Genomic DNA, 21,257 nt, shown 5'->3' with positions numbered 1-21,257 from the left:
AAAACTTTCTATGGTTCACCCCAGACGCTTCACATGCCCTGGTTCAATCTGTTGACAGCACGTCGACCCCAGTATACCACATCGTTCCAATTCACCCTATTCCTTGCACGCCTTTCATCCTCCTGCATGTTCAGGCCCCGATCGCTCAAAATCGTTTTCACTCCATCCTTCCACCTCCAATTTGGTCTCCCACTTCTTGTTCCCTCCACCTGACACATATATCCTCTTTGTCAATCTTTCCTCACTCATTCTCTCCATGTGACCAGACCATTTCAATACACCCTCTCCTGCTCTCTCAACCACACTCTTTTTATTACCACACATCTCTCTTACCCTCTCATTACTTACTCGATCAAACCACCTCACACCACATGTCTTCAAACACCTCTTCTCCAACACATCCACCCTCCTAAGCACAACCCTATCTATAGCCCATGCCTTGCAACCATATAACATTGTTGGTACCACTATTCCTTCAAACATACCCATTTTTGCTTTCTGAGATAATGTTAATCCTCCCAGAACTTTTGCCCCCTCCCCCACCCTGTAACTCACTTCAGCTTAAATGGTTCCATCCACGGCCACATCCACTCCCAGATATCTAAAACACTTCACTTCCTCCAGTTTTTCTCCATTCAAACTTACCTCCCAGTTGACTTGTCCCTCAACCGTACTGTACCTAATAACCTTGTTCTTATTCACATTTACTCTCAGCTTTCTTCTTTCACACGCTTTACGAAACTCAGTCACCAGCTTCTGCAGTTTCTTACCCGAATCAGCCACCAGCGCTGTATCATCAGCGAACAACAATTGACTCACTTCCCAAGCCCTCATCCACAACAGACTGCATACTTGCCCCTCAGCCCAAAACTCTTGCATTCACCTCCCTAACAACCACATCCATAAACAAATTAAACAACAATGGAGACATCATGCACCCCTCCCACAAACTGACATTTCATGAGAACCAATCACTCTCCTCTCTTCCTACTCGTACACATGCCTTACATTCTCAATAAAAACTTTTCACTGCATCTAGCAACTTTCCTCCCACTCCTTATACTCTTAATACCTTCCACAGAGCATCCCTATCAACTCTTTATCATGCCTTCTCATGCCTTTATCATGCCTTCTCAAGATCCATAAATGCTACAAACAAATCCATTTGTTTTTCTAAGTATTTTTCATATTCTCACATACATTCTTCAAAGCAAACACCTGATCCACAATCCTCTACCACTTCTGAAACCACACTGCTCTTCCCCAGTCTGATGCTCTGTACATGCCTTCACCCTCCCAATCAGTACCCTCCCATATAATTTCCCAGGAATAATCAACAAACTTATACCTCTGTAATTTGAACACTCACCTTTATCCCCTTTGCCTTTGTACAATGGCACTATGCATGCTTTCTGCCAATCCTCAGGCACTTCACCATAAGCCATGCATACATTGAATATCCTTACCAACCAGTCAACAACACAGTCACCCCCTTTTTTTTAATAAATTCCACTGTAATACCATCTTCCGCAAAGCTTTCACTACTTCTCCGTTTACCAAATCATTCTCCCTGACCCTCTCACTTCGCACACCACCTTGACCAAAACACCCCATATCTGCCACTCTATCATCTAACACATGCAACAAACCTTCAAAATACTCCCATCTCTTTCTTACATCACCACTACTTGTTTTTACCTCCCCATTAGCCCCTTCACCAATGTTCTCATTTGTTCTCTTGTTTTACGCACTATATTTACCTCCTTCCAAAACATCTTTTTATTCTCCCTAAAATTTTATGATACTGTCACCCCAACTGGGTCTCATTTGCTCTCTTTTTCACCTCTTGCACCTTTCTCTTGACCTCCTGCCTCTTTCTTTTATACATCTCACAGTCATTTACACTATTTCCCTGCAAAACTCGTCCAATTGCCTCTCTCTTCTCTTTCAAGAATAATCTTACTTCTTCATCCCACTACTCACTACCCTTTCTAATCTGATCACCTCATACGCTTCTCATACCACAAGCATCTTCTGCGCTTGTCATCACTGCTTCCCAAAATACATCCCATTCCTCCCCCACTCCCCTTACATCCTTTGTTTTCAACTTTTTCCATTCTGCACTCAGTCTCTCCTGGTATTTCCTCACAGAAGTCTCCTTCCCAAGCTCACTTACTCTCACCATTCTCTTCACCCCAACATTCTCTCTTCTTTTCTGAAAACCTCTACAAATCTTCACCTTCGCCTCCACAAGATAATTATCAGACATTCCTCCAGTTGCACCTCTCAGCACATTAACATCCAAAAGTCTCTCTTTCTTGCGCCTTAAGAAATACCCTGAACCATACAATTTTGGTATTTTCAAGTGGGAAACAGAATTGCTTCAAAACTTCACTATGGGACCTATTTTTCATGCCAAAAACATTTATGGGGCTGAAATACTGTTTCAGGAGCATATAATTGTGTAAATGATATATATTGGATACCTTTTGGCTTTACAAGAAGTCATTGATTATATTTTATTCCAATCTAGGCTGAAAAAGTTTTATGGTCTGAAAAATATCCTTTATTTTTTCCTGCTTAATGCAGTTCTGGTATTCAAATATTGTTTGAGACCATTTAACCATGTAAATGAGTGCTTGTTTAAGTCATGATTATTTGCCATAAATTTTTTTCAATATTAGTTGGCCAGAGGAAGTAGTAACATTATTTAGGAGCCATTGCAAACACTGCACTGGAGTTGCCCTCTGTCAGTGGCCTGTTAAGGGTGAGATGCCAAAGGGTAAGAAGTAGCACTAGAGTTTTATTAGATATAGAGACTCTATTGCATTGGCCACCCCCTTGAGGGAGTTCCAGTTGGGAACAGGCATCAGAGACATAGATAGATCATTTCATTTATAGAAACTTTTCATAATAATACATTCTGATTTTGGAAAAAAAAGTTCTCTTGCAAGAATTATTACCTGCATTTTTGGTATTTTGTGTACAAAATAGATTTCCTTCAGAACCTGAGTATAGGGTCTACTTTTTGTGCTGAAAACAAATATTTGGTTAATGAATTGTTTGGATTCATTACATCCAGTATTTAAGCATTTAAATGATTACGTTTGAAATATTTCTTATGATAATGCTTCCTCTGGCCAAGATATGCCCAAAAGAATATGAATCAAATAATTCCTCCTGAGTTTGAGCATGCAAGAGACTGCTGACCAGAATGTTGTCAGTTTTGATAAATTATCATTTTGAGAAAGAAGATTGATTGTATGGAATTCACATGGGGAACATTTTGCTATTCCCACAGTTTCTTCCACCACTAAATGGAATGGAAACTGTAAAACATTACTTTTGGGGGGAATTTTTTGCACTAAACCAGATGCCATTAACTTAGCGAGGTGAAACCCTGAGTTTTGTTTTCAGCTGGGTGGTTTTACATAATATACATAAATTCATGCAAGCAGTCTAACAGTTAATTAAGTGCACTTCATGTTTTTATTTTAATTCCTTTATTTTTTTACTTTAAATTATTTTGCCTTCATACTCCATACAGATAATATCTTTTAAAATTTCAGAGACAGAGGTAACTTTGATGACCAGACAACGAGATTTTACACAGCATGTGTTGTGGAGGCATTTGACTACCTACACTCACAAGGAATTATCTACCGTGACCTCAAACCTGAGAATCTTCTACTTGATCTCAAAGGATATGTTAAGCTTGTAGATTTTGGATTTGCAAAGAGATTACAGGTCAGTGTAATTTTGTATGTCGTGAATTTCAAGGATGTTTTTATATTTGTTGTAATGCTTATGTAACTTCCTTTAGTTTGTATTTATCCCTGTAGAGGCATTGAAAACTTTTTCAGTTTTCTTACTGTGTAGTCAACTTGCTGTTTCCTGTATTTCAGTACCAGAGAATGTTAGTGTAAATTCATTTTCAAAGCTACATCGACGACAAATTCATAGTGTCTGCAGTTGTACCTTTCTCATTACTTATGGCTGTAAGTTCAGCAAAACTACTAGCTACTGGGTAATGTAAGCCTGATGGGATATGACCAGTCGAGGCCCCCTGCTTATAGATATTTGAAGGGTCTTCAATTACTTGTAATCGATTAATATTTTCCCTATTATTGGCAACATAGCTGAGTAGTTGGCATACCTAGTACCAAACAAATGCATGGTGTTTGAATCCTTGCTGTTGGAGGGCATTATATATTCTATGAAAGTGCACAATCATTTGCACTATATTTGTAACCGTAAGTTCAATAAAACTGCTGTCTACTGGGTATTGTGAGCTTGAGGGGATATAACTAACTGAAATCCCTTGCCAATTGACATGAGAACAAGGGTATTCAGTTACTAGTAATCAAATAGTTTTTTTGTAGGTAATAGTTGGTAGGCAGCCAATGACTAGGGAGGTGTATTACCACTATTACTCAACAGGGTAATGAGATGGATAGTGATGGCTGCGTAATGAGCCAGCTTTCAAGAGGTTGTCAAGTTACACTTCTCTGTTTCAAGTGGCTGTCTTTTCTCTGCCTCACCCACAAGTTGAATACTGGTATTCTGTCCACAAACTTTGTCACACATAACATGTGACAACGTTCAACTCGCACAGCTCATTCTTCGTAACTGATTTTTCTGTGGTGAAAGCTATGCTAGCCCTGCCTTTGGCAAAATGGAAGGAGCAATAGATAGAAGTAGTATGTAGGAACATTATGAGCATTATGTAGTAGTCAGTAGGAACATTAGGTAAGAGCCTCTGCAAACACTATATTAATAGAGTTGCCCTCTACCATTGGCCTGTTAAGGGTGAGGCACTAAAGGCTAAGAAGTAGCACTGGAGTTTACTAGTTATGGAGACTGTTGTTGTGGCCACTCATTTGAGGGAGTTCCAAGAGGGAACTGGCATTAGATATATAAATATATGGACCAAAATAGTCTATTCCCTATTATGAACAGCATAGCCAAGTGGTTAGCATACCCAGCTACCTCACAAATGGTATAAAGTTCAAATCCTTGCTGTTGGAGATTATTATGTGATTATTATTTATATTCTATATTTGATCGCTTTTTCTTGCTTTAGCGAGTTACCACCAGGAAACAGACGAAAGACGACATCCACTCACACTCACCATTTCCCTTGTGTGCAAATTAGCATCAAACACAGATGACTGAGCCTCAGCGGGGAAAATCCTCTACTGGCCTTCATCATTGTTCCTTTTTTGGAAAAGTAAAACAGGAGGGGAGGATTTCCAGGATGACCCCCCCCCCCCCCACACACACCACACACCTTAAAGTCGTCTTCTACAACACACAGGGAATACGTGGAAAGTATTCTTTCTCCCCTATCCCAAGGAAGGTAGCACCAGAAAAAAACAAAAAATGTGGCCTTTTTTGTCTGTTTTCCTAACACTGCCTCGCTGAAGCAGGGAGTAGCAATGCTGTATCCTGTAGGGCAGGTTGGTACCAGTATATGTCTGTATATTCCTATGAGTCCATAGGGAAAATGAAACACGAAAAGTTCCCAAGTGCACTTTCGTGTAATAATCACATCATCAGGGGAGACACGAGAGAAATATAACAGTCAGTTGATATACATCGAAGAGATGAAGCTAGGACGCCATTTGGTAGACGTGATTGGACAATCACGTGTTTACCAAATGGCGTGATTATTACACGAAAGTGCACTTGGGAACTTATCGTGTTTCATTTTCCCCGTGGACTCATAGGAATATATATGTGTAGGGATAGGGGAGAAAGAATACTTCCCACATATTCCCTGTGTGCCGTAGAAAGCAACTAAAAGGGGAGGGAGCAGGGGGCTGGAAAGCCTCCTTTCTCTTTTTCTTTTTTTAATTTTTCAAAAGAAGGAACAGAGAAGGGGCCAGGTGAGGATATTCCCTCAAAAGGCCCAGTCCTCTGTTCTTTAGCGCTACCTTGCTAACGCAGGAAATGGCGAATAGTTTGACAGAAAAAGAAAGAATATATATATATTTTTATTTTTATTTATATATCCTTCCATAAAACTCCCATACATAGCGTTGGCTTAGCTGTTGATTTCCAAATTATTCAACGAGTGGATTGTTTTGTTGTATTCCCTCCATGTATGTTTTAGATGACATTAGATGATAATTTTTTAATCTAAATTTACTTCTGATGTATTGTACTTCACAATATGTAATGAAATATTTAATCTACAGGTTGGGAGGAAAACATGGACATTCTGTGGGACACCAGAATATGTAGCACCAGAAGTCATCTTAAACAAAGGTCATGATATCTCAGCTGACTACTGGTCATTAGGTGTACTTATGTTTGAGCTTCTTACAGGTAATTAATAATAGATTTACTGTATACTTTGTATGTTTTATGCTACTGGGACAAATGAGATTAGAATACAAAGCTCAAGAACAGTTTATTTTAAAGACATTGTTTCCGTTCTGTAGGAGACAGGACCCAGGCCTCACATCCACATAACACTGTCAGGACTTTTATGCTTTCAAACACCCAACTTTGCCTTAACAGATACTGAACTGTCCTTCCGCCAGGATCTTAACCCTCTCGTTCTTTTATCATAACTTGCTTCAGCCTCTGCATATCCCTCTGTTGCCAAGTCCATTCTTAGATATCTAAAGCACTCCACCTCTGGGTCCTCTCAATTTAGAATCACCACAAAACCATCCTGTCTCATCTCCCTGCTGTGTCTTATTACCTTACTTTTCTTCACATTCTTTCTCAACTTTTTTCTGTCACATTCTCCAAAACTTTGTCACCAGCTGTTGGAGTTCTTCTCTCGAGTTTGCCACCAAACAGCAACTGATTCACCTCCCAGCCACCCCCTAATATACATTGGACCTACCTCTCACCCCAAGACCATTGCAATTACCTGTCTCACCACATTAGTTAGTAAACAACCAAATGATGACATAGACCCACCTTCACTGAAAACCCCTGCCTCCATTCTTGCACACACACACACACACACACACACACGTGCTTTACTCTGCTAGTAAAAATTCCTTACTGCATTTGATAACTTTCAATTTATCCCAAATACTTGTGACACCTTCCATAAATGCCTTATACAGTTGGTTCTGTTTCTCAAATTATTCAAAGCAAATGGACAATCCACATGTCCCATATCTTTCTTTTGACATCACACCTCTTCCTTTTGTACACCTCCCAGGCACACAAGAATACAAGGGGGAACATGGAACATTGTATTAGCACATGTTGGTATGAAGTCACTACTGACTCAAAACAGAAGGCATTGAGCAAATACAACAGTCTCAGTAGTTAGAGAATTTTGGTTGTATGACATTTTGGTCATTCATACTATTGGTACCCAGATTCAACCATATCAGATGAAAATGTTCAGATGGTGCTGTTTACACTAAATTTGTGTTTAATAGCATGGTCTGCTTCAAATCTTATTTTTCATTTCCATAGGCAAGAATCATCAAGTATGGCTTATGCCATTTTTCAGTATGCTGTGATTGTAAACACTGTATCGCAACCAGGTGTAAAACGCTTACAATGCAGCTTCTGACCTATTTCATTGTATAGCCAGTGCATGAAATATAAGTTACACTAAAAAAATCCATATTTATCTTTCTTCTGTAGGAACACCTCCCTTCACTGGGCCAGATCCAATGAAGACCTACAACTCCATCTTGAAGGGCATTGATGCAGTGGAATTTCCAAGAAATATTACTCGGACTGCCAATGGTCTTATAAAGCGGTTGTGTCGAGATAATCCTGCAGAACGCTTGGGTTACCAGCGTGGAGGTATCAAGGATATACAAAAGCACAAGTAGGTTTAACACAAAGTAATTTAATTTATCTTCTTTAGGGGAAAAAGTATATTCAACATTTCCTGCATGTCGAAAACTAAGTCTTACAACTTGGGTTCCACTGAAGCTTCATAGGGATAGATGGGGTATTTTGTAAGCAATTTATAGGGTTACTTAGCTTCAGAAAGTATGAAAAGTAATCGGCAGGAGTTGTGGAAATGGCTGGTGTCTAAATTTAAGTGCTCGTAACTAGGATCAAAAATATTATTCGTTTGATGAGAAAACTGGATGATCTGGATAAGAGTAAAAAGGATAAAGTGTTTCAGAAAGGATCATAGCATAGATTCCAGGGTTGATTTGAGAACAATGTAAAAGAAAAATAAGGTATGGGACTGTTTTGAGAAGTTCAAAGTAGTTGCGGGATAGAGGAAAAGTAAAATGCATCAGTCATGACCCATCATTCTCCTCCCATCAAACTCGAGTGGAATGGCATTGGGTACACTATTTAAAAAAAAAAAAAAATATTTTCATATACCATTCAGGAAAGAAAACTATCAAATTTAATTTAAATGAAACAAATTATTATTTAAATTCTTGAGCTTCTGGTTCATCTTTAGATGAACAGTTCTTTCATACTTACCAACTTTGTTTTTGCAGATGGTTTGAAGGTTTCTACTGGGATGGACTTCAGAACCGTACACTGACTCCACCTATTGTTCCAAATGTTCGTTCTGTGATTGACTGCAGCAACTTTGATGAGTATCCACCTGACACTGATGGACCACCACCAGATGATAACTCTGGTTGGGACACAGATTTCTAAAATGTCTGTTGAGAGGGATGTCCGTGCCTAAAGACATTTTATTTATATGAATATCATATTTGAAGATAATATTCAGTTTTTGTAAGAATTTAAATCATAGAAATTCCTGGCTTAAATGAGTTGTGTTGTCTTCAGAAATGTCTTGCACAGTCCCTGTCTGTGTGTCCTTGTGTTGTGACAAATATGCCACAAGAATGGTGCTGAGGATACCTTCGGCTACTGCTTGAAAAATGTCTGCTTCCAAGATAGTAGACAGTCAAGTAGGTCAATTTGTTTCTCGGACAGCTCCATTGTGGTGAGTACGTTACTGCTAAAGTCACAAGATATTACATTATGACTTTGGTGCTGCTGGCATCCAAGCAGGGGTCCACAACTATCTGCAAGGTGCACAAATTGATTTGGTAATTAACATCTGGATCACTGTTGGCTAATACAGGACAGTGTAAATGTGCCACAGGTTCTAATACTCTAAAAGCCAATTTTAAACATTATTACAATACAATAGTAAAAAGTTTTACTAAGTAGGTGGTTATTTTCTTGAATTATTAATGCATTTGGACACATTTGCACACAAATATGTGGTCAGTTACTAAAAACAGAAAAGGATTTGGCTTTAAAATTCATGTGTCACAGCTTACTCAGGAAGACTCAACATGGTGCCTTTATGCAGTGATTATAAAAAAGATATTACTTATCAGTCTCCTGCCTCTGTACAATTACTGCATAAGATGTTCATATTGCATTCTCAGTATCTTACAAATAACCTTTCTCCACCAATGTGATAATGCATTTTGTATCCTGTCCAACCTTTTAACATGGGTTGTAGGTTTTTTGTTCCTGAAAGTGCGAGAACCATAATTGAATGTAGTTGTATATCTTCTTTGACTTAGTTGCAGCAATACTTTAGTTTGTCTTCAGTTAATGATTGACATACATTAAAGATCATGCAATGTAAACCTTTTATGGTTTTCAAAATGTAAATAAATTTATTTAAACTGAATGGTGCTTGGAAATGTCTGAAGTACTGTATATGAATTAGTTGTACTTCATTTAGGTTGTTCTGTGGTCCATGGGCTCTGTATATTCTTTTACTATAATTTGTGATTAATTTCGTACAGTTTAGCATTTCATGGCTTCTTTAGATTTCCCAGACTGATATTTCCTCAGACATTTTTGTATATTTGTTAAATTATTGTGATTGGTTACTGTACATTAAAGTTGTTTCAATATGCTCATAAGCCATGTATATACAATATTTTTTAGTATATATGGTATTCTATTGATCTTTGAAATTTAAATTTTCATTGCTGGTTATCTTATACTTTAAATTTTATATTTTTCAGTTTTTGGAATTATCACAAGTTCATGCGACCTTTTTGCCTTATATAATGCTACTGAGGTTGTCTGATAATCTTATGTTAGTGAGTGAGCACTTGTTAGTAGTGAAAGGCATTGATAATCTGGATATTTATGCAAATGATTTCATGGAAATAAATTATATAAATGTTTACATCATATTATAGATAATGAATTTTTATGATCATACAAATGCCAGCAGTAAGCTAATCTTCCCATAAATCATCACACAACGTTGTTAACAAGTAATCGTTAACCCTGTCAGAAATGGATTTGCACAGGTTTTCTGGCTTGTTTATTTTCTAATGTGAATGTAAATATTTTATATTATGATGGTTGTAAAAGATTAATGTAAAGACTGAAATATGCAGTGAATCCTCATTTCATTGCAAATGTTAGTGTAAGTCTTACTTTATCTTGTGCATTTTGTATGCAAGTAAAAAAAAAAAGAAAGTTTTTTTAAACAAAAATATCTGAAATGTCAAAGTCATTATCCACTTGAAAGTTGCAGAGCTTTGTATTTGGCAAGGAGCAACTACTTCAAAACAAAATGTGTTATACACATCATTAAACTGCAGAACTCTAACCTTGGGTGTCATTTCATTTTTGTGCAGTTATATTATGGAACATATTGCATACACCCTTTCTTCTTATTAAAAATTTAGATTAATATCTGGCAGAGCTTAGTTGAATAATTTATCTAAATCTTGCATATCCAAAGACAATGTACAGTATTGGTATTTCTTCAAGTACTTGCCAACTGACTATGTCACTGATTTTTTGCCAGTTAAACTGCAGCGAAGGGGTCTATCATAGAATTAGGCATTAATATAATTATCAGATAATTAAAAATGCTGAGATCTTTCCTAGCTTTCACTTTGCCAAACAATATTCGGAAACAAGACTGCAGAAGCAGTGTTTCAATGTATTTCTCTCTCTTCCTCTAAAATGTTAATACTATCAGAGATTTATTAATTTAATTTAGGTAGCAGTGACCAGAAAAATTAATTTTGAAAAATAACAACTTCAAGTAGCCCATAATCAGCAATAAGTGCATCATGAATATATGGCAAGTTATAGTTGCTTTTTAACCTTCTGATAGACCAAACTTTACTTGAAATAAGTATGTGATCTCAGACCCTAGAGAAAGCCTGCAAGTCACAAATCTAGTTTTAAGTGGTAAAATAATCCTGCAAAATGATTGAGTAATTTGTCTGTTCAAACTGCTACAAAAAGACCATGGTCAGAATTCTTAAACAGTACTTGAGGAATTAAGCAAAAATGTTGACTAATATAATAAATTCACACCAGCCTACGTATAGAAAACTCGTCAAGTACTTACCAACCTCGAGCACTATTTAAGAAGTCTAATACATGCTCACTGAGCAGAATATTGTCACTAAGTGCCTCACAATCATATGTAAGTCACAACAAACCTACCCCGATCCATGAGATTTCAAAGGAATTCTTTGTTAACATTCTATACAGAGGCTACGAGCTTAAATAAAATGTGGAATGGATATATTTTTCATTTCCCTTTGCTAGTACAATTATCACTGGTAAGAAAAAATTATACCTTTGAGCTTAAACTGCTCTTACTGGAAACCCTCAAGTCGTGTTCACATTAGGAGTCTGATAATCGTAAAAGTCAAAAATCAAATAAATGAAACCTAATTATGTATTATGACCTGGGTCGAGTTGCTAAGCCACCTTTTGCACTCTCCCATTCTTTGTATAACAACAGTATCCTTGAAGGATAATCCTGGCAAAATGCTGTGAAGCATTATGTTGAAAAAAAAAAAATATATAGGTACTGTACTAAGGACCCTGTAGCTTACCTGTACAGGAGGGACTGGTGAGAACAACTTTCTTTGAAAAGCTTGAATTTCAAGTTTCATATCAATGTCAGCAGGTGACAGTTCCTTCCCCATAGGCAATAAACTCAGTAGAAAGAGTTTATTTCAGGGATGTCTGATGTCCTCGTGGGTTTATGTGAGGAGTCAGATATCCCACTGTCGTAGTAAACCAATTTCTTGAGATGGCTGTTACCTGATCCTGATGCTTTAACAGTAATTTTCCTCCTCTCCCCCATGAAGTTACTTCTTACATGGTGTCACTTGTCTTTACACTCAGTTTCTGAAACAGAGGAATGATTTATTCATTATATTTTTTTGACATACAGGTCAATATTTACAACTGATTACTTAATAACAGTATGATGGTAATAATCATCCTATGTTCATGACTAATTTGTAAATGAAATAAAGCAGACAAGAATTATTTTACAAAAAAAAAAAAAATTATGGGATAATCACTTTTTTCCAGATATGTTGTTACTGGAGAATCATTTGCTTCTCTTGGATATGCTTTTCACACCGGCACATCTACAGTTCACAATATTGTGACAGAATTAAGTGATGTTGTATGGGAAAAGCTGCAGCTAAAGTATATGCCAGATCCAAATGAACATCAATAAGAAGAAATATCTCCATTTTTTGAGATTTGTAATGTTCCTAATTCTATTTATTATTATTTTTTATTATACTTTGTCGCTGTCTCCCGCGTTTGCGAGGTAGCGCAAGGAAACAGACGAAAGAAATGGCCCAACCCCCCCCATACACATGTATATACATACGTCCACACACGCAAATATACATACCTACACAGCTTTCCATGGTTTACCCCAGACGCTTCACATGCCTTGATTCAATCCACTGACAGCACGTCAACCCCGGTATACCACATCGCTCCAATTCACTCTATTCCTTGCCCTCCTTTCACCCTCCTGCATGTTCAGGCCCCGATCACACAAAATCTTTTTCACTCCATCTTTCCACCTCCAATTTGGTCTCCCTCTTCTCCTCGTTCCCTCCACCTCCAACACATATATCCTCTTGGTCAATCTTTCCTCACTCATTCTCTCCATGTGCCCAAACCACTTCAAAACACCCTCTTCTGCTCTCTCAACCACGCTCTTTTTATTTCCACACATCTCTCTTACCCTTACGTTACTCACTCGATCAAACCACCTCACACCACACATTGTCCTAAAACATCTCATTTCCAGCACATCCATCCTCCTGCGCACAACTCTATCCATAGCCCCACACCTCGCAACCATAATTCTACATTCATAATAATGTAAATGATACAACTGATCTTCGTTGTTCAAATGTTGGCCTAGCACCTACGAGAGGCATAAGGCCTACAACAGTTCGTGATGTCCCCAGAAGAGGCTTTTGGAGTGGCAAGACAGAGCAATCACATATGCATCCTAATGTCATATTAGTTAATTGATCCTTGAAGGTATCTTCTACTATTGTACATGAATTCAGATGAATTATTTGACATCACCGTTTTAAACATAATAATAGGATATTATGAAATTACAAGTATCTAAACTTTGATCAGGATATCTATGGCTGATTTCCTCTGATTCTGTGTATGATTAATGCTATTATTATTTGATCAAAACATCAGCCACTCAAAATATCTGTGGCTGATGAATGCATCAGGATATATTTTTAGTCATATGCTCATGAATTAGTTTGCATCTGTTTACTAAAAAAAATGATTTTTTTATGTAACTATATATCATAGACAGCAGGCCACTCCCAAAAAAAATTATCAAATCCTCAAGCTGCAAGATGTTATCACCCATAGCAGACTTGCAATAACTGATGAAAATAAATGGGTCTGGCCATGTTCATGACTTAACCCAACACCCCTGGGGTGAGTGGTTTCTGCAAAATTACTTCGAAAATAAAGTCCCACTCACAGCCAAGCCATGTAGAGTCAAGACACTATGTGACTTGACTCGTTTGGGGTGAATGCAGCCTTAGTGAGTCTAGAAATTATACAGTTGCTTGAAAGTACTAAGGGTCTTACCTAGCCTCTGGTGCACTTTGCCTCTATGGCTGTCAATGCCATCAAATGTAGCCTCACCAGACAGACCACAACACTTTCTTCCACTTTTCTTCATCCCACTGCAAATATTTCTTGGCAAATGTGAGATTATTCTTGTGCTGGCGGTCTGTCAGAAGCAGTTTCTTGCGAGGCTTACATTTCTTGAATTTCATGTTGCCTTGAACAGTATGTAAAGACACATGACCAAGTAGCCTTGGGTTCTCTTCCTTTAACAGTCGAGCTGAAATACATGGATTTTTGTACTTGATGTTGGATAATCTTCAGAGTGAGTGGGGAATTGATACAAGGTCATCCAGGTTGATACTTATAGGTAGGGGTGTCAATTCTTTAGACAAGTCCTTTGAGCCAGGCATTGCAGCACAAACCCACCAGAAAGCACACGTGGGCAGGGTAAAAAAGTGGATGTCTGGGAAAAAAAAAAAAAAAATTGACACCACAGTAGCACCAGGCAGAGTGACCACCATCTGTTGCTTCCCCAGGGTCCCCCCTTCCCAACCAATGTCCATGAGCTGCCTGCCCCAGTACTTTTTGTCATTTCAAAGTCATTTTGGGGTATGATACAAACAGGCAAAAAGTACTGGTGCAGGTCCTATCACACCAATTTTTTCTGTTGGCACTGTATATATGGAAGAGGTGAGGTCAGGGATGATGACACAACAGGTGGCAGTGTTGGTTGCAAAGAGCGTGGCAGACATGGTGGCAGTGGTATTAACAGAGGTATGGGTGCAAGTGGTGGAAAAGGATGGTGTGGAGGTGGCACAGAAGATGACAGAAGTGATAGCAGTTTCACAAGGAGTGAAAGTGGGGTAGCAGAGGTGGTGACACAAGTGGGTGTAGAAGTGGCATAATCATTAGAGGCCTGCCTTGCCATAAGAGAAACATGGCACATCTAAGTGGCCCTGAAGTTTCACTTCTTGACATTATTATCAAAAGAATACTTCCCTGTCCCTAAAGTACACATATGCAAAATAATGAAACAAATCCAGTTAAATTAAACTGTTGTACCGAGACAAAACTATCTACAAGTGTGTCAGTGACCCTAAACTTAAGACCGTACAATCAAATAGGACCCTTCTTGTTTTAAGGGAAACGATATTGACAATCGATAAAATCCAACCTGCTGAATTATTGCATAGAGACAAAATAAAAAATCAACTTGAGTGCTGTACTTACCTTTTCTTTTAACCCCCCAAATTAACACCTATTTAGTTTTTCTCCAAACTAACTTCATGCCTAATTTCAGTGTATATGAGGTTGGAAATGTATATCAAGATGACCTACATCTGATAGGATGGTGAAGCATATACATAAGCATATAAGGTTACAAGGCTGCATCAAACAAAGGCTTGGAACTGAACTGGGATGTAAAATTAAACATGATGTATATATATAGTACAGGTATCCCACATTTGGCAATATGGTGAAGCATTCACAAGTATGCACGTGCATGTAAAGTAACGTGACATATTTTGAGCATATTTTGCTAACTTAACTTACATGTGAATGTATACATGCATGTGGACACTGACACCAAAGGTAGCAGAATCGTTATTCTCTTCGTCACTGAAATGATTCAGGTGAGAAGCTGCAGAAGCTGGTGACTGAGTTTGGTAAAGTGTGTAAAAGAAGACAGCTGAGAGTAAATGTGAATAAGAGCAAGGGTATTAGGTACAGTAGGGTTGAGGAACAAGTCAATTGGGAGGTACGTTTGAATGGAGAAAAACTGGGAGTGGATTTGGCAGCGGATGGAACCATGGAAACAGAAGTGAGTAACGGTGGGGGAGGGGGCAAAAGTTCTGGGAGCGTTGAAAAATGTGTGGAAGGCGAGAACATTATCTTGGAGAGCAAAAATGGGTGGGGGGGGGGTTGTCATTTCATGTGTGGCAGGGTGGCGATGGGAATGAATAAAGGCAGCAAGTATGAATTATGTACATGTGTATATATGTATACGTTGAAATGTATAGGTATGTATATGTGTGTGTGTGGACGTGTATGTATATACATGTGTATGTGGGCGGTTTGGGCCATTCTTTCATCTATTTCCTTGCGCTACCTCGCTAATGCAGAAGACAGCGATAAAGTATAATAAATAAATATAACTACATAATACAACAGAATATTTAAGAAATGGAGTTTCAATAAGTGTGGAGTTCCCCCAAACAAAATGCACAAATAGGCTTATGATGCAGCTTGACCAGCAAGAACAACTTTCACCCAGATGACATCTCAACAAGTGTTCTCAAGAGATCCTCATTGCAAGTAATGTTCCAACAGACTGACAGAGGGTATCAGTAATCACTGGTTTAATACATGAAGGTGTTAGATTTTTCAGTAGGTAATTACTATTCTGCATGCATTAACCAATCCTCAGTCATTCTGTTCTATTCATCAATCACTCTTGTACTATAAAAGTATTTCTTTACATCGTTTTCAAGGAGTTTCTTGCTTAATTTCATGGTTGCTCCATTACTGCCTCTCTTGAAGACTTATTTACCGTCCATGTCAATCTTCAATACAGTTAGTATGTTGTGATCAGGTCACCTCTCACTCATCTCTCTCTCAAATTCAAAGGTGCCATCTTTGTCGCCCTCCTCTGGACCTCCACTATTAGCTCTTTGTGCTTCCTTAGGTCTAATGACCAAACCAGAAAAGCATATCTGCCAGCATACACTTTGTCTTTCTAACAATTCTCCTAATGTGGGACTCTGGTGTCATGTTAGAGATGATATTAGCTCCCAATTCCTTCACATACAAAGAATCCAAATTGCAGAAGCAATATTAGCAGCTGTTCAGGTTGGGAAAGGACAAATGCATATGCAGATTACACTGAACACAGAGGGCATGGAAGTGCAGATGGACTAATATCGGCAGCAGTTCACGAAGGACGTCCAGGAAAGTTTTGAAGGTGCAATTCTGGCAGCAGATTAACAGACATAAAGAATGAAGAGTGATGGAGAGGAACAGATTCCTGGGTAGATACAAGAGGTAAACAGGTAATTACATGAAGCAGTTGAAGGAATAATATACGTCAAAGATAACAGATCAAGGAAGTTTAGGAACTTGTGGATGTAGCTGTACATTCATGGCTGTAATGACCCTAGCAGTTGATAGGTCTATGGTCCAACTGATCTAAACCTTATACAACGTTGGTAATATCAACTCAATGTTGAGCACAAAGTTGTTTCTGACCATGTTCATTTTTCAACTTACAGTTATACACATATGTAAATTATGTGTAAAGTTAGAATATGGAGTATGCAACCTGCTTCACATTTGTTCATTACCCATATGGTTATGATCAAATGCATAATATAAAGGTTAATAAATGTTCACAAAGGGAGAATGATTAAAAAGAAGGGGAGATCAGATGGAGCTATTCTACATATCGTAGAGGCTGTTGCACAAGAGGAAGTGTCCATAACACATGAGTACAGATAGAGTTAGAATTAGTGAAGAGGGAGGTGCAAAATTTGGATCTGGGCAACAGACTAAGAGCATACTGACTAATGCTGTGAGACTAGAACCAAGGGACACTGGAACTCAAGTGCCAAGGGGAATTACTGAAGCAGTAGATAGATTAATGTGTACTGTTAAGAGAAAGAACAGTTAGCAAAACTTATAGTCTGGTAAATGAGAATTTCAGAAAATTTCAGAGCATGCAGGATAAGTGTTTATTAACAAATATGGAGATAAAAGAGAAACTTTGAGATACATTAGTTGACAAATCAACACTAGTAGGACTTAGTTGCAAAGTGAGTAGCATTAAATTGGAAATATTAATAAACCAGAGCTCAAGATATGTAAATCAGACAATCCTTTGACAGGAAGATCATGCACCAGATAAAGCCAAAGGTAAAGAAATGCTCATCAAAAATCACTCGAGGCTATGGAACTGCCATACACAATTTCTGTGATAAAAAAGAGAATTGGTTATGGTTCTTTTTGTTTTGGAGCACTCTAGCCAGAAGGTACCTTAGCAGGTCAAGAAACTTGAAGAAGGATATTCACCAAATGTGGTATCACACTCACTCAAGATACAGGTCTGCAGTTCAAAGCCTGTTCCTGGTCTCCTTTCTTACAGACAGGTGTTGCATTTGCCCTTTTCCAATCCTTGGGACTCTTCTCTCCCCAACATCTTGAACAAAGTTCCAAAACGTCTAACATAACAGACACATTTTTCAGTACATACAGTGAAATTCCATCAGGATCATGAGCCTTGCATAGTTAAAAACTTTAGATCTTGTTTATGTCAATTCTAAAACTCTTACTACAACCAGGTCCCACAGATCTTTCCATGGTTTACCACAGATGCTTTTCTTTAAATGACAATTGATGCCAGGGAGTTTAAGGAAAAGATCTGAAATTTTCCTTTGTCCAAAATATTCTTTTTCAATTTTGTTCTGCCTTTTTTTTTACCCTGGTTTACTCATTCCTTGCTCTCTTATACCTTGCAAATGCTGGTTGGCAGTTGTGCTGTCTGTATCTTCGTCACTGCACATCTTGAATTTTCTTTGTATTCTGATATCTTTTATTAATCCAATCACTCCTCTTCCTTACCACTACCTCTGTATTTAAGGCTAGAGGTATCCATATACCTAGTCCATCACTGTAAGTTTCACAGTCCTAGTTCCTGGCTAATGCATTGTTTCATAATCTGTGTTACCAAAGAAATTGTTGAGGTTGGTAACATCTTTATGATTTTATTGTCTCATCATGGCTCGTCCTCATTTACCACATTGTGTAACTTGAGCATTACATGATCACTTTTTCCAAGTGTTGTATCATATCCATTTCAATATCCATGCTCGTATGTGGGAAGATACGATCTAGTATTGCTGGTATGTCAGTCTCTTTCATCCTCATGTGCTCACATGACATGTTCTTTCTCTAAAAACTTGTGTGCATGACTGTATCACCATGATGATACCTATTCCCCATTTTATATAAATTGAAATCCCCCATTGTCAGTACTTCACGATCTCTGAGAAGTGAGTTTTAGATTTTATTGTACATTCTTGACTGTTCCTTGACTGTTGTCATTGTATATTTAATCTGAGGCTTTGCAATCTTGTTTTGGAGATTTATATAATATTAACACCCCAATGCACTTCTTCCCATCATGAATTACCTGAATGGGCTATCATCCAACATATATCACCACAAAGCGATCTTTTATAAAAACAGCCACTCCTTCCCATCATGTGTCTTATTCTCTCCTTACAATTCCAGTTCTTAACCATTAACTATCAATCTATCAATATTAGAAAACTTGACTCTCAGTATGACATTAACATTCCTGCCCTCTCTACAATGCTAACAAGGTTGCTCCATCCTCTTGCCTCATTTGGCATCTCCAGTCTCTTGTCTTCTGATTACATTCTTTGTTTCTCTTACTCTCTTATATCTGATGAATATCTCAATTACTCTACCTCCTATTACAGTTTCTTGGCTTTATTAAGTGCAACCATAATTAGTCGTCCCTTGCGTTTTGATTATCACCACCAATTCTTCCTTCTTGCATCACCCAAAATGCATCTGATAATCCTATCGTCTTTATTACCCTTTTTTTTCTAACCACTTCTTTCGTAAACCTATCTTCCTTACAAGCCAAAACATCAAATTTACATTTACTGACCTCTTGCTTCACTAATCTTTCTAATTTCCATGCCATCCACAAAGTGGTCCTTCAGTGTTGAATCGTTAACCTGTCTCTGACTTTTACTAAAATCCTTCCATTTAGCTAATAAACATTGGTCCTGTATACTCTGTATTTTTTCAAACTTTTCATCAACTTGGTCACACACTTTCTCAATAACTCTATCTCTACAATTTCACTAAATTTCCTGCGTACTTTAGATTTTAACACTCATAGTCTATGTTTTACATCAGTTTTTGTTCTCTTGTCTCTTTTGATCAGCCACCGAAATTCATCCTCCTACACACACCTCCCTGCCCACAATTGTCCAGAGGAAGGCTGACCACAGGCATAAGCCTGGCGCTTATTCAGATTTAATATGGTTTTATTTGGGTCTCATGTCACTGTACATCACGAATGAAGCTGTAAAAAAGAAAACTTGCCTGTAAAGTGTATAATACCTAATTATATATATATATATATATATATATATATATATATATATATATATATATATATATATATATAATATACACACACACACGTTAATAATACCATTACTAGCCACGTCTGAATTACACCTAATCCAAATTTTGCAAATATGAATTCAGATGTCTGCAATGACTTACAAATTAATGCTTATGAGATCTCTCCCACGTAGTGCAAGACTAATATAGACTTATACATCTCTTACTACATCTGAATTCATTGTTTAATCTGCCAAACAAGCGAACGAATTATTTTTTATAATTACCTGTTTTGTTTACTTTCATACCATGGGGGATCTCATCTGCGTGGATACAATTTCGCCATGGCCTTAGTGGCATTCACTCCAGTGTGGGTAATCCTGTCCGAAGAATGCCTTACTCATTATATTTGATCCCATCGTTGTCTTGCGACGCCACAGAATCTTCAGGGCAACTAAGGAATGGAAGAAAAAAAAAAACGTATTGTACTGTCAATAAGATACGAGAATTCTTTGAATTTTCCCATGTTGCTTATGATACACACTTTCAGTTTCTATTCATGCCAACCATGAGCGCACTGAGATGGGCTTTTCGACAAGTTTTACCTTTTTACATTGTCTAATAGGAACAAATACACTCGTAACAGGAACAACTTGCCCGGCAGCGAACGCCATCTTGCTTGTGCATGTTGACGAATTCCGAAATGACTGGGCCGTTGGTTCTACTCGCAAATGTGACAAAGCACGTAAAAAAATTAAAAATAAGGGAAATTGATGCAAAAAAATTGACTCAAGGAATGAAAATGTGACGCCGTCCTAAGCTCGAATAGTTTGATACTGTGTTGAGCCACTTTAATGGGAGGAGGAGAGGGGTCGCTGCGGGTGCCCTAACCTTAGAGTAGAATTCACACATCTCTTGATATTGTCGTAATTTCGAGAGATATTAGTCTCTTACATGTTTTAACTTATCACTTATATCTATGCAAGTTCTACTGAAATGTTCTCAATTAATGCCGAGGTTTTTTTTTTCAGAGTACATTTAATGACTTTCTTCAAATCTTTCCCGTCCATATTATCTAAATCTTATTCTTCTGAGCGTATTCATGATGGATTTCGTTGAAATATCCATAATCGTTCCACTATGTTTGTGATAAATGGTTGATATATAATATTACCGGGGTTGTAGCCGATGATAACATCCATTAATTTTACTTGACAAATGTGATGTATAATTTCAGGCTTAAGGTTATTGCATTC

General features: G+C 37.8%; 1 protein-coding gene and 1 long non-coding RNA gene across 4 annotated transcripts in view; one reads left to right on the top strand and one right to left on the bottom strand.

The window, feature by feature from the left end:
• The window catches only part of for (cGMP-dependent protein kinase for), a 123,994-nt gene extending 112,502 nt beyond the window's left edge, over positions 1-11,492 (top strand). For all 3 annotated transcript variants that reach the window (XM_071661314.1, XM_071661304.1, XM_071661324.1), the window contains 4 exons: positions 3,570-3,747; positions 6,201-6,330; positions 7,624-7,813; positions 8,451-11,492. In XM_071661314.1, the coding sequence (XP_071517415.1) occupies positions 3,570-3,747; positions 6,201-6,330; positions 7,624-7,813; positions 8,451-8,616 (664 nt within the window). In that variant the 3' untranslated portion in view covers positions 8,617-11,492. The remainder of the gene's footprint in view (positions 1-3,569; positions 3,748-6,200; positions 6,331-7,623; positions 7,814-8,450) is intronic.
• LOC139748335 (uncharacterized) lies at positions 8,859-20,888 on the bottom strand. Its single transcript, XR_011712639.1, has 5 exons — positions 20,607-20,888; positions 20,289-20,455; positions 13,861-14,119; positions 11,811-12,108; positions 8,859-8,993 (listed from the first exon to the last, which is right to left on the bottom strand). It is a non-coding gene; the product is annotated as an uncharacterized lncRNA (long non-coding RNA).
• Positions 20,889-21,257: the final 369 nt, after the last annotated feature.

The sequence above is a fragment of the Panulirus ornatus genome, chromosome 5 (assembly GCF_036320965.1).
Source record: "Panulirus ornatus isolate Po-2019 chromosome 5, ASM3632096v1, whole genome shotgun sequence".
Lineage (NCBI taxonomy): Eukaryota > Metazoa > Arthropoda > Malacostraca > Decapoda > Palinuridae > Panulirus > Panulirus ornatus.
Note: the sequence above shows the minus strand (reverse complement) of the source record. Positions and strands in the feature narration are given on the sequence as shown.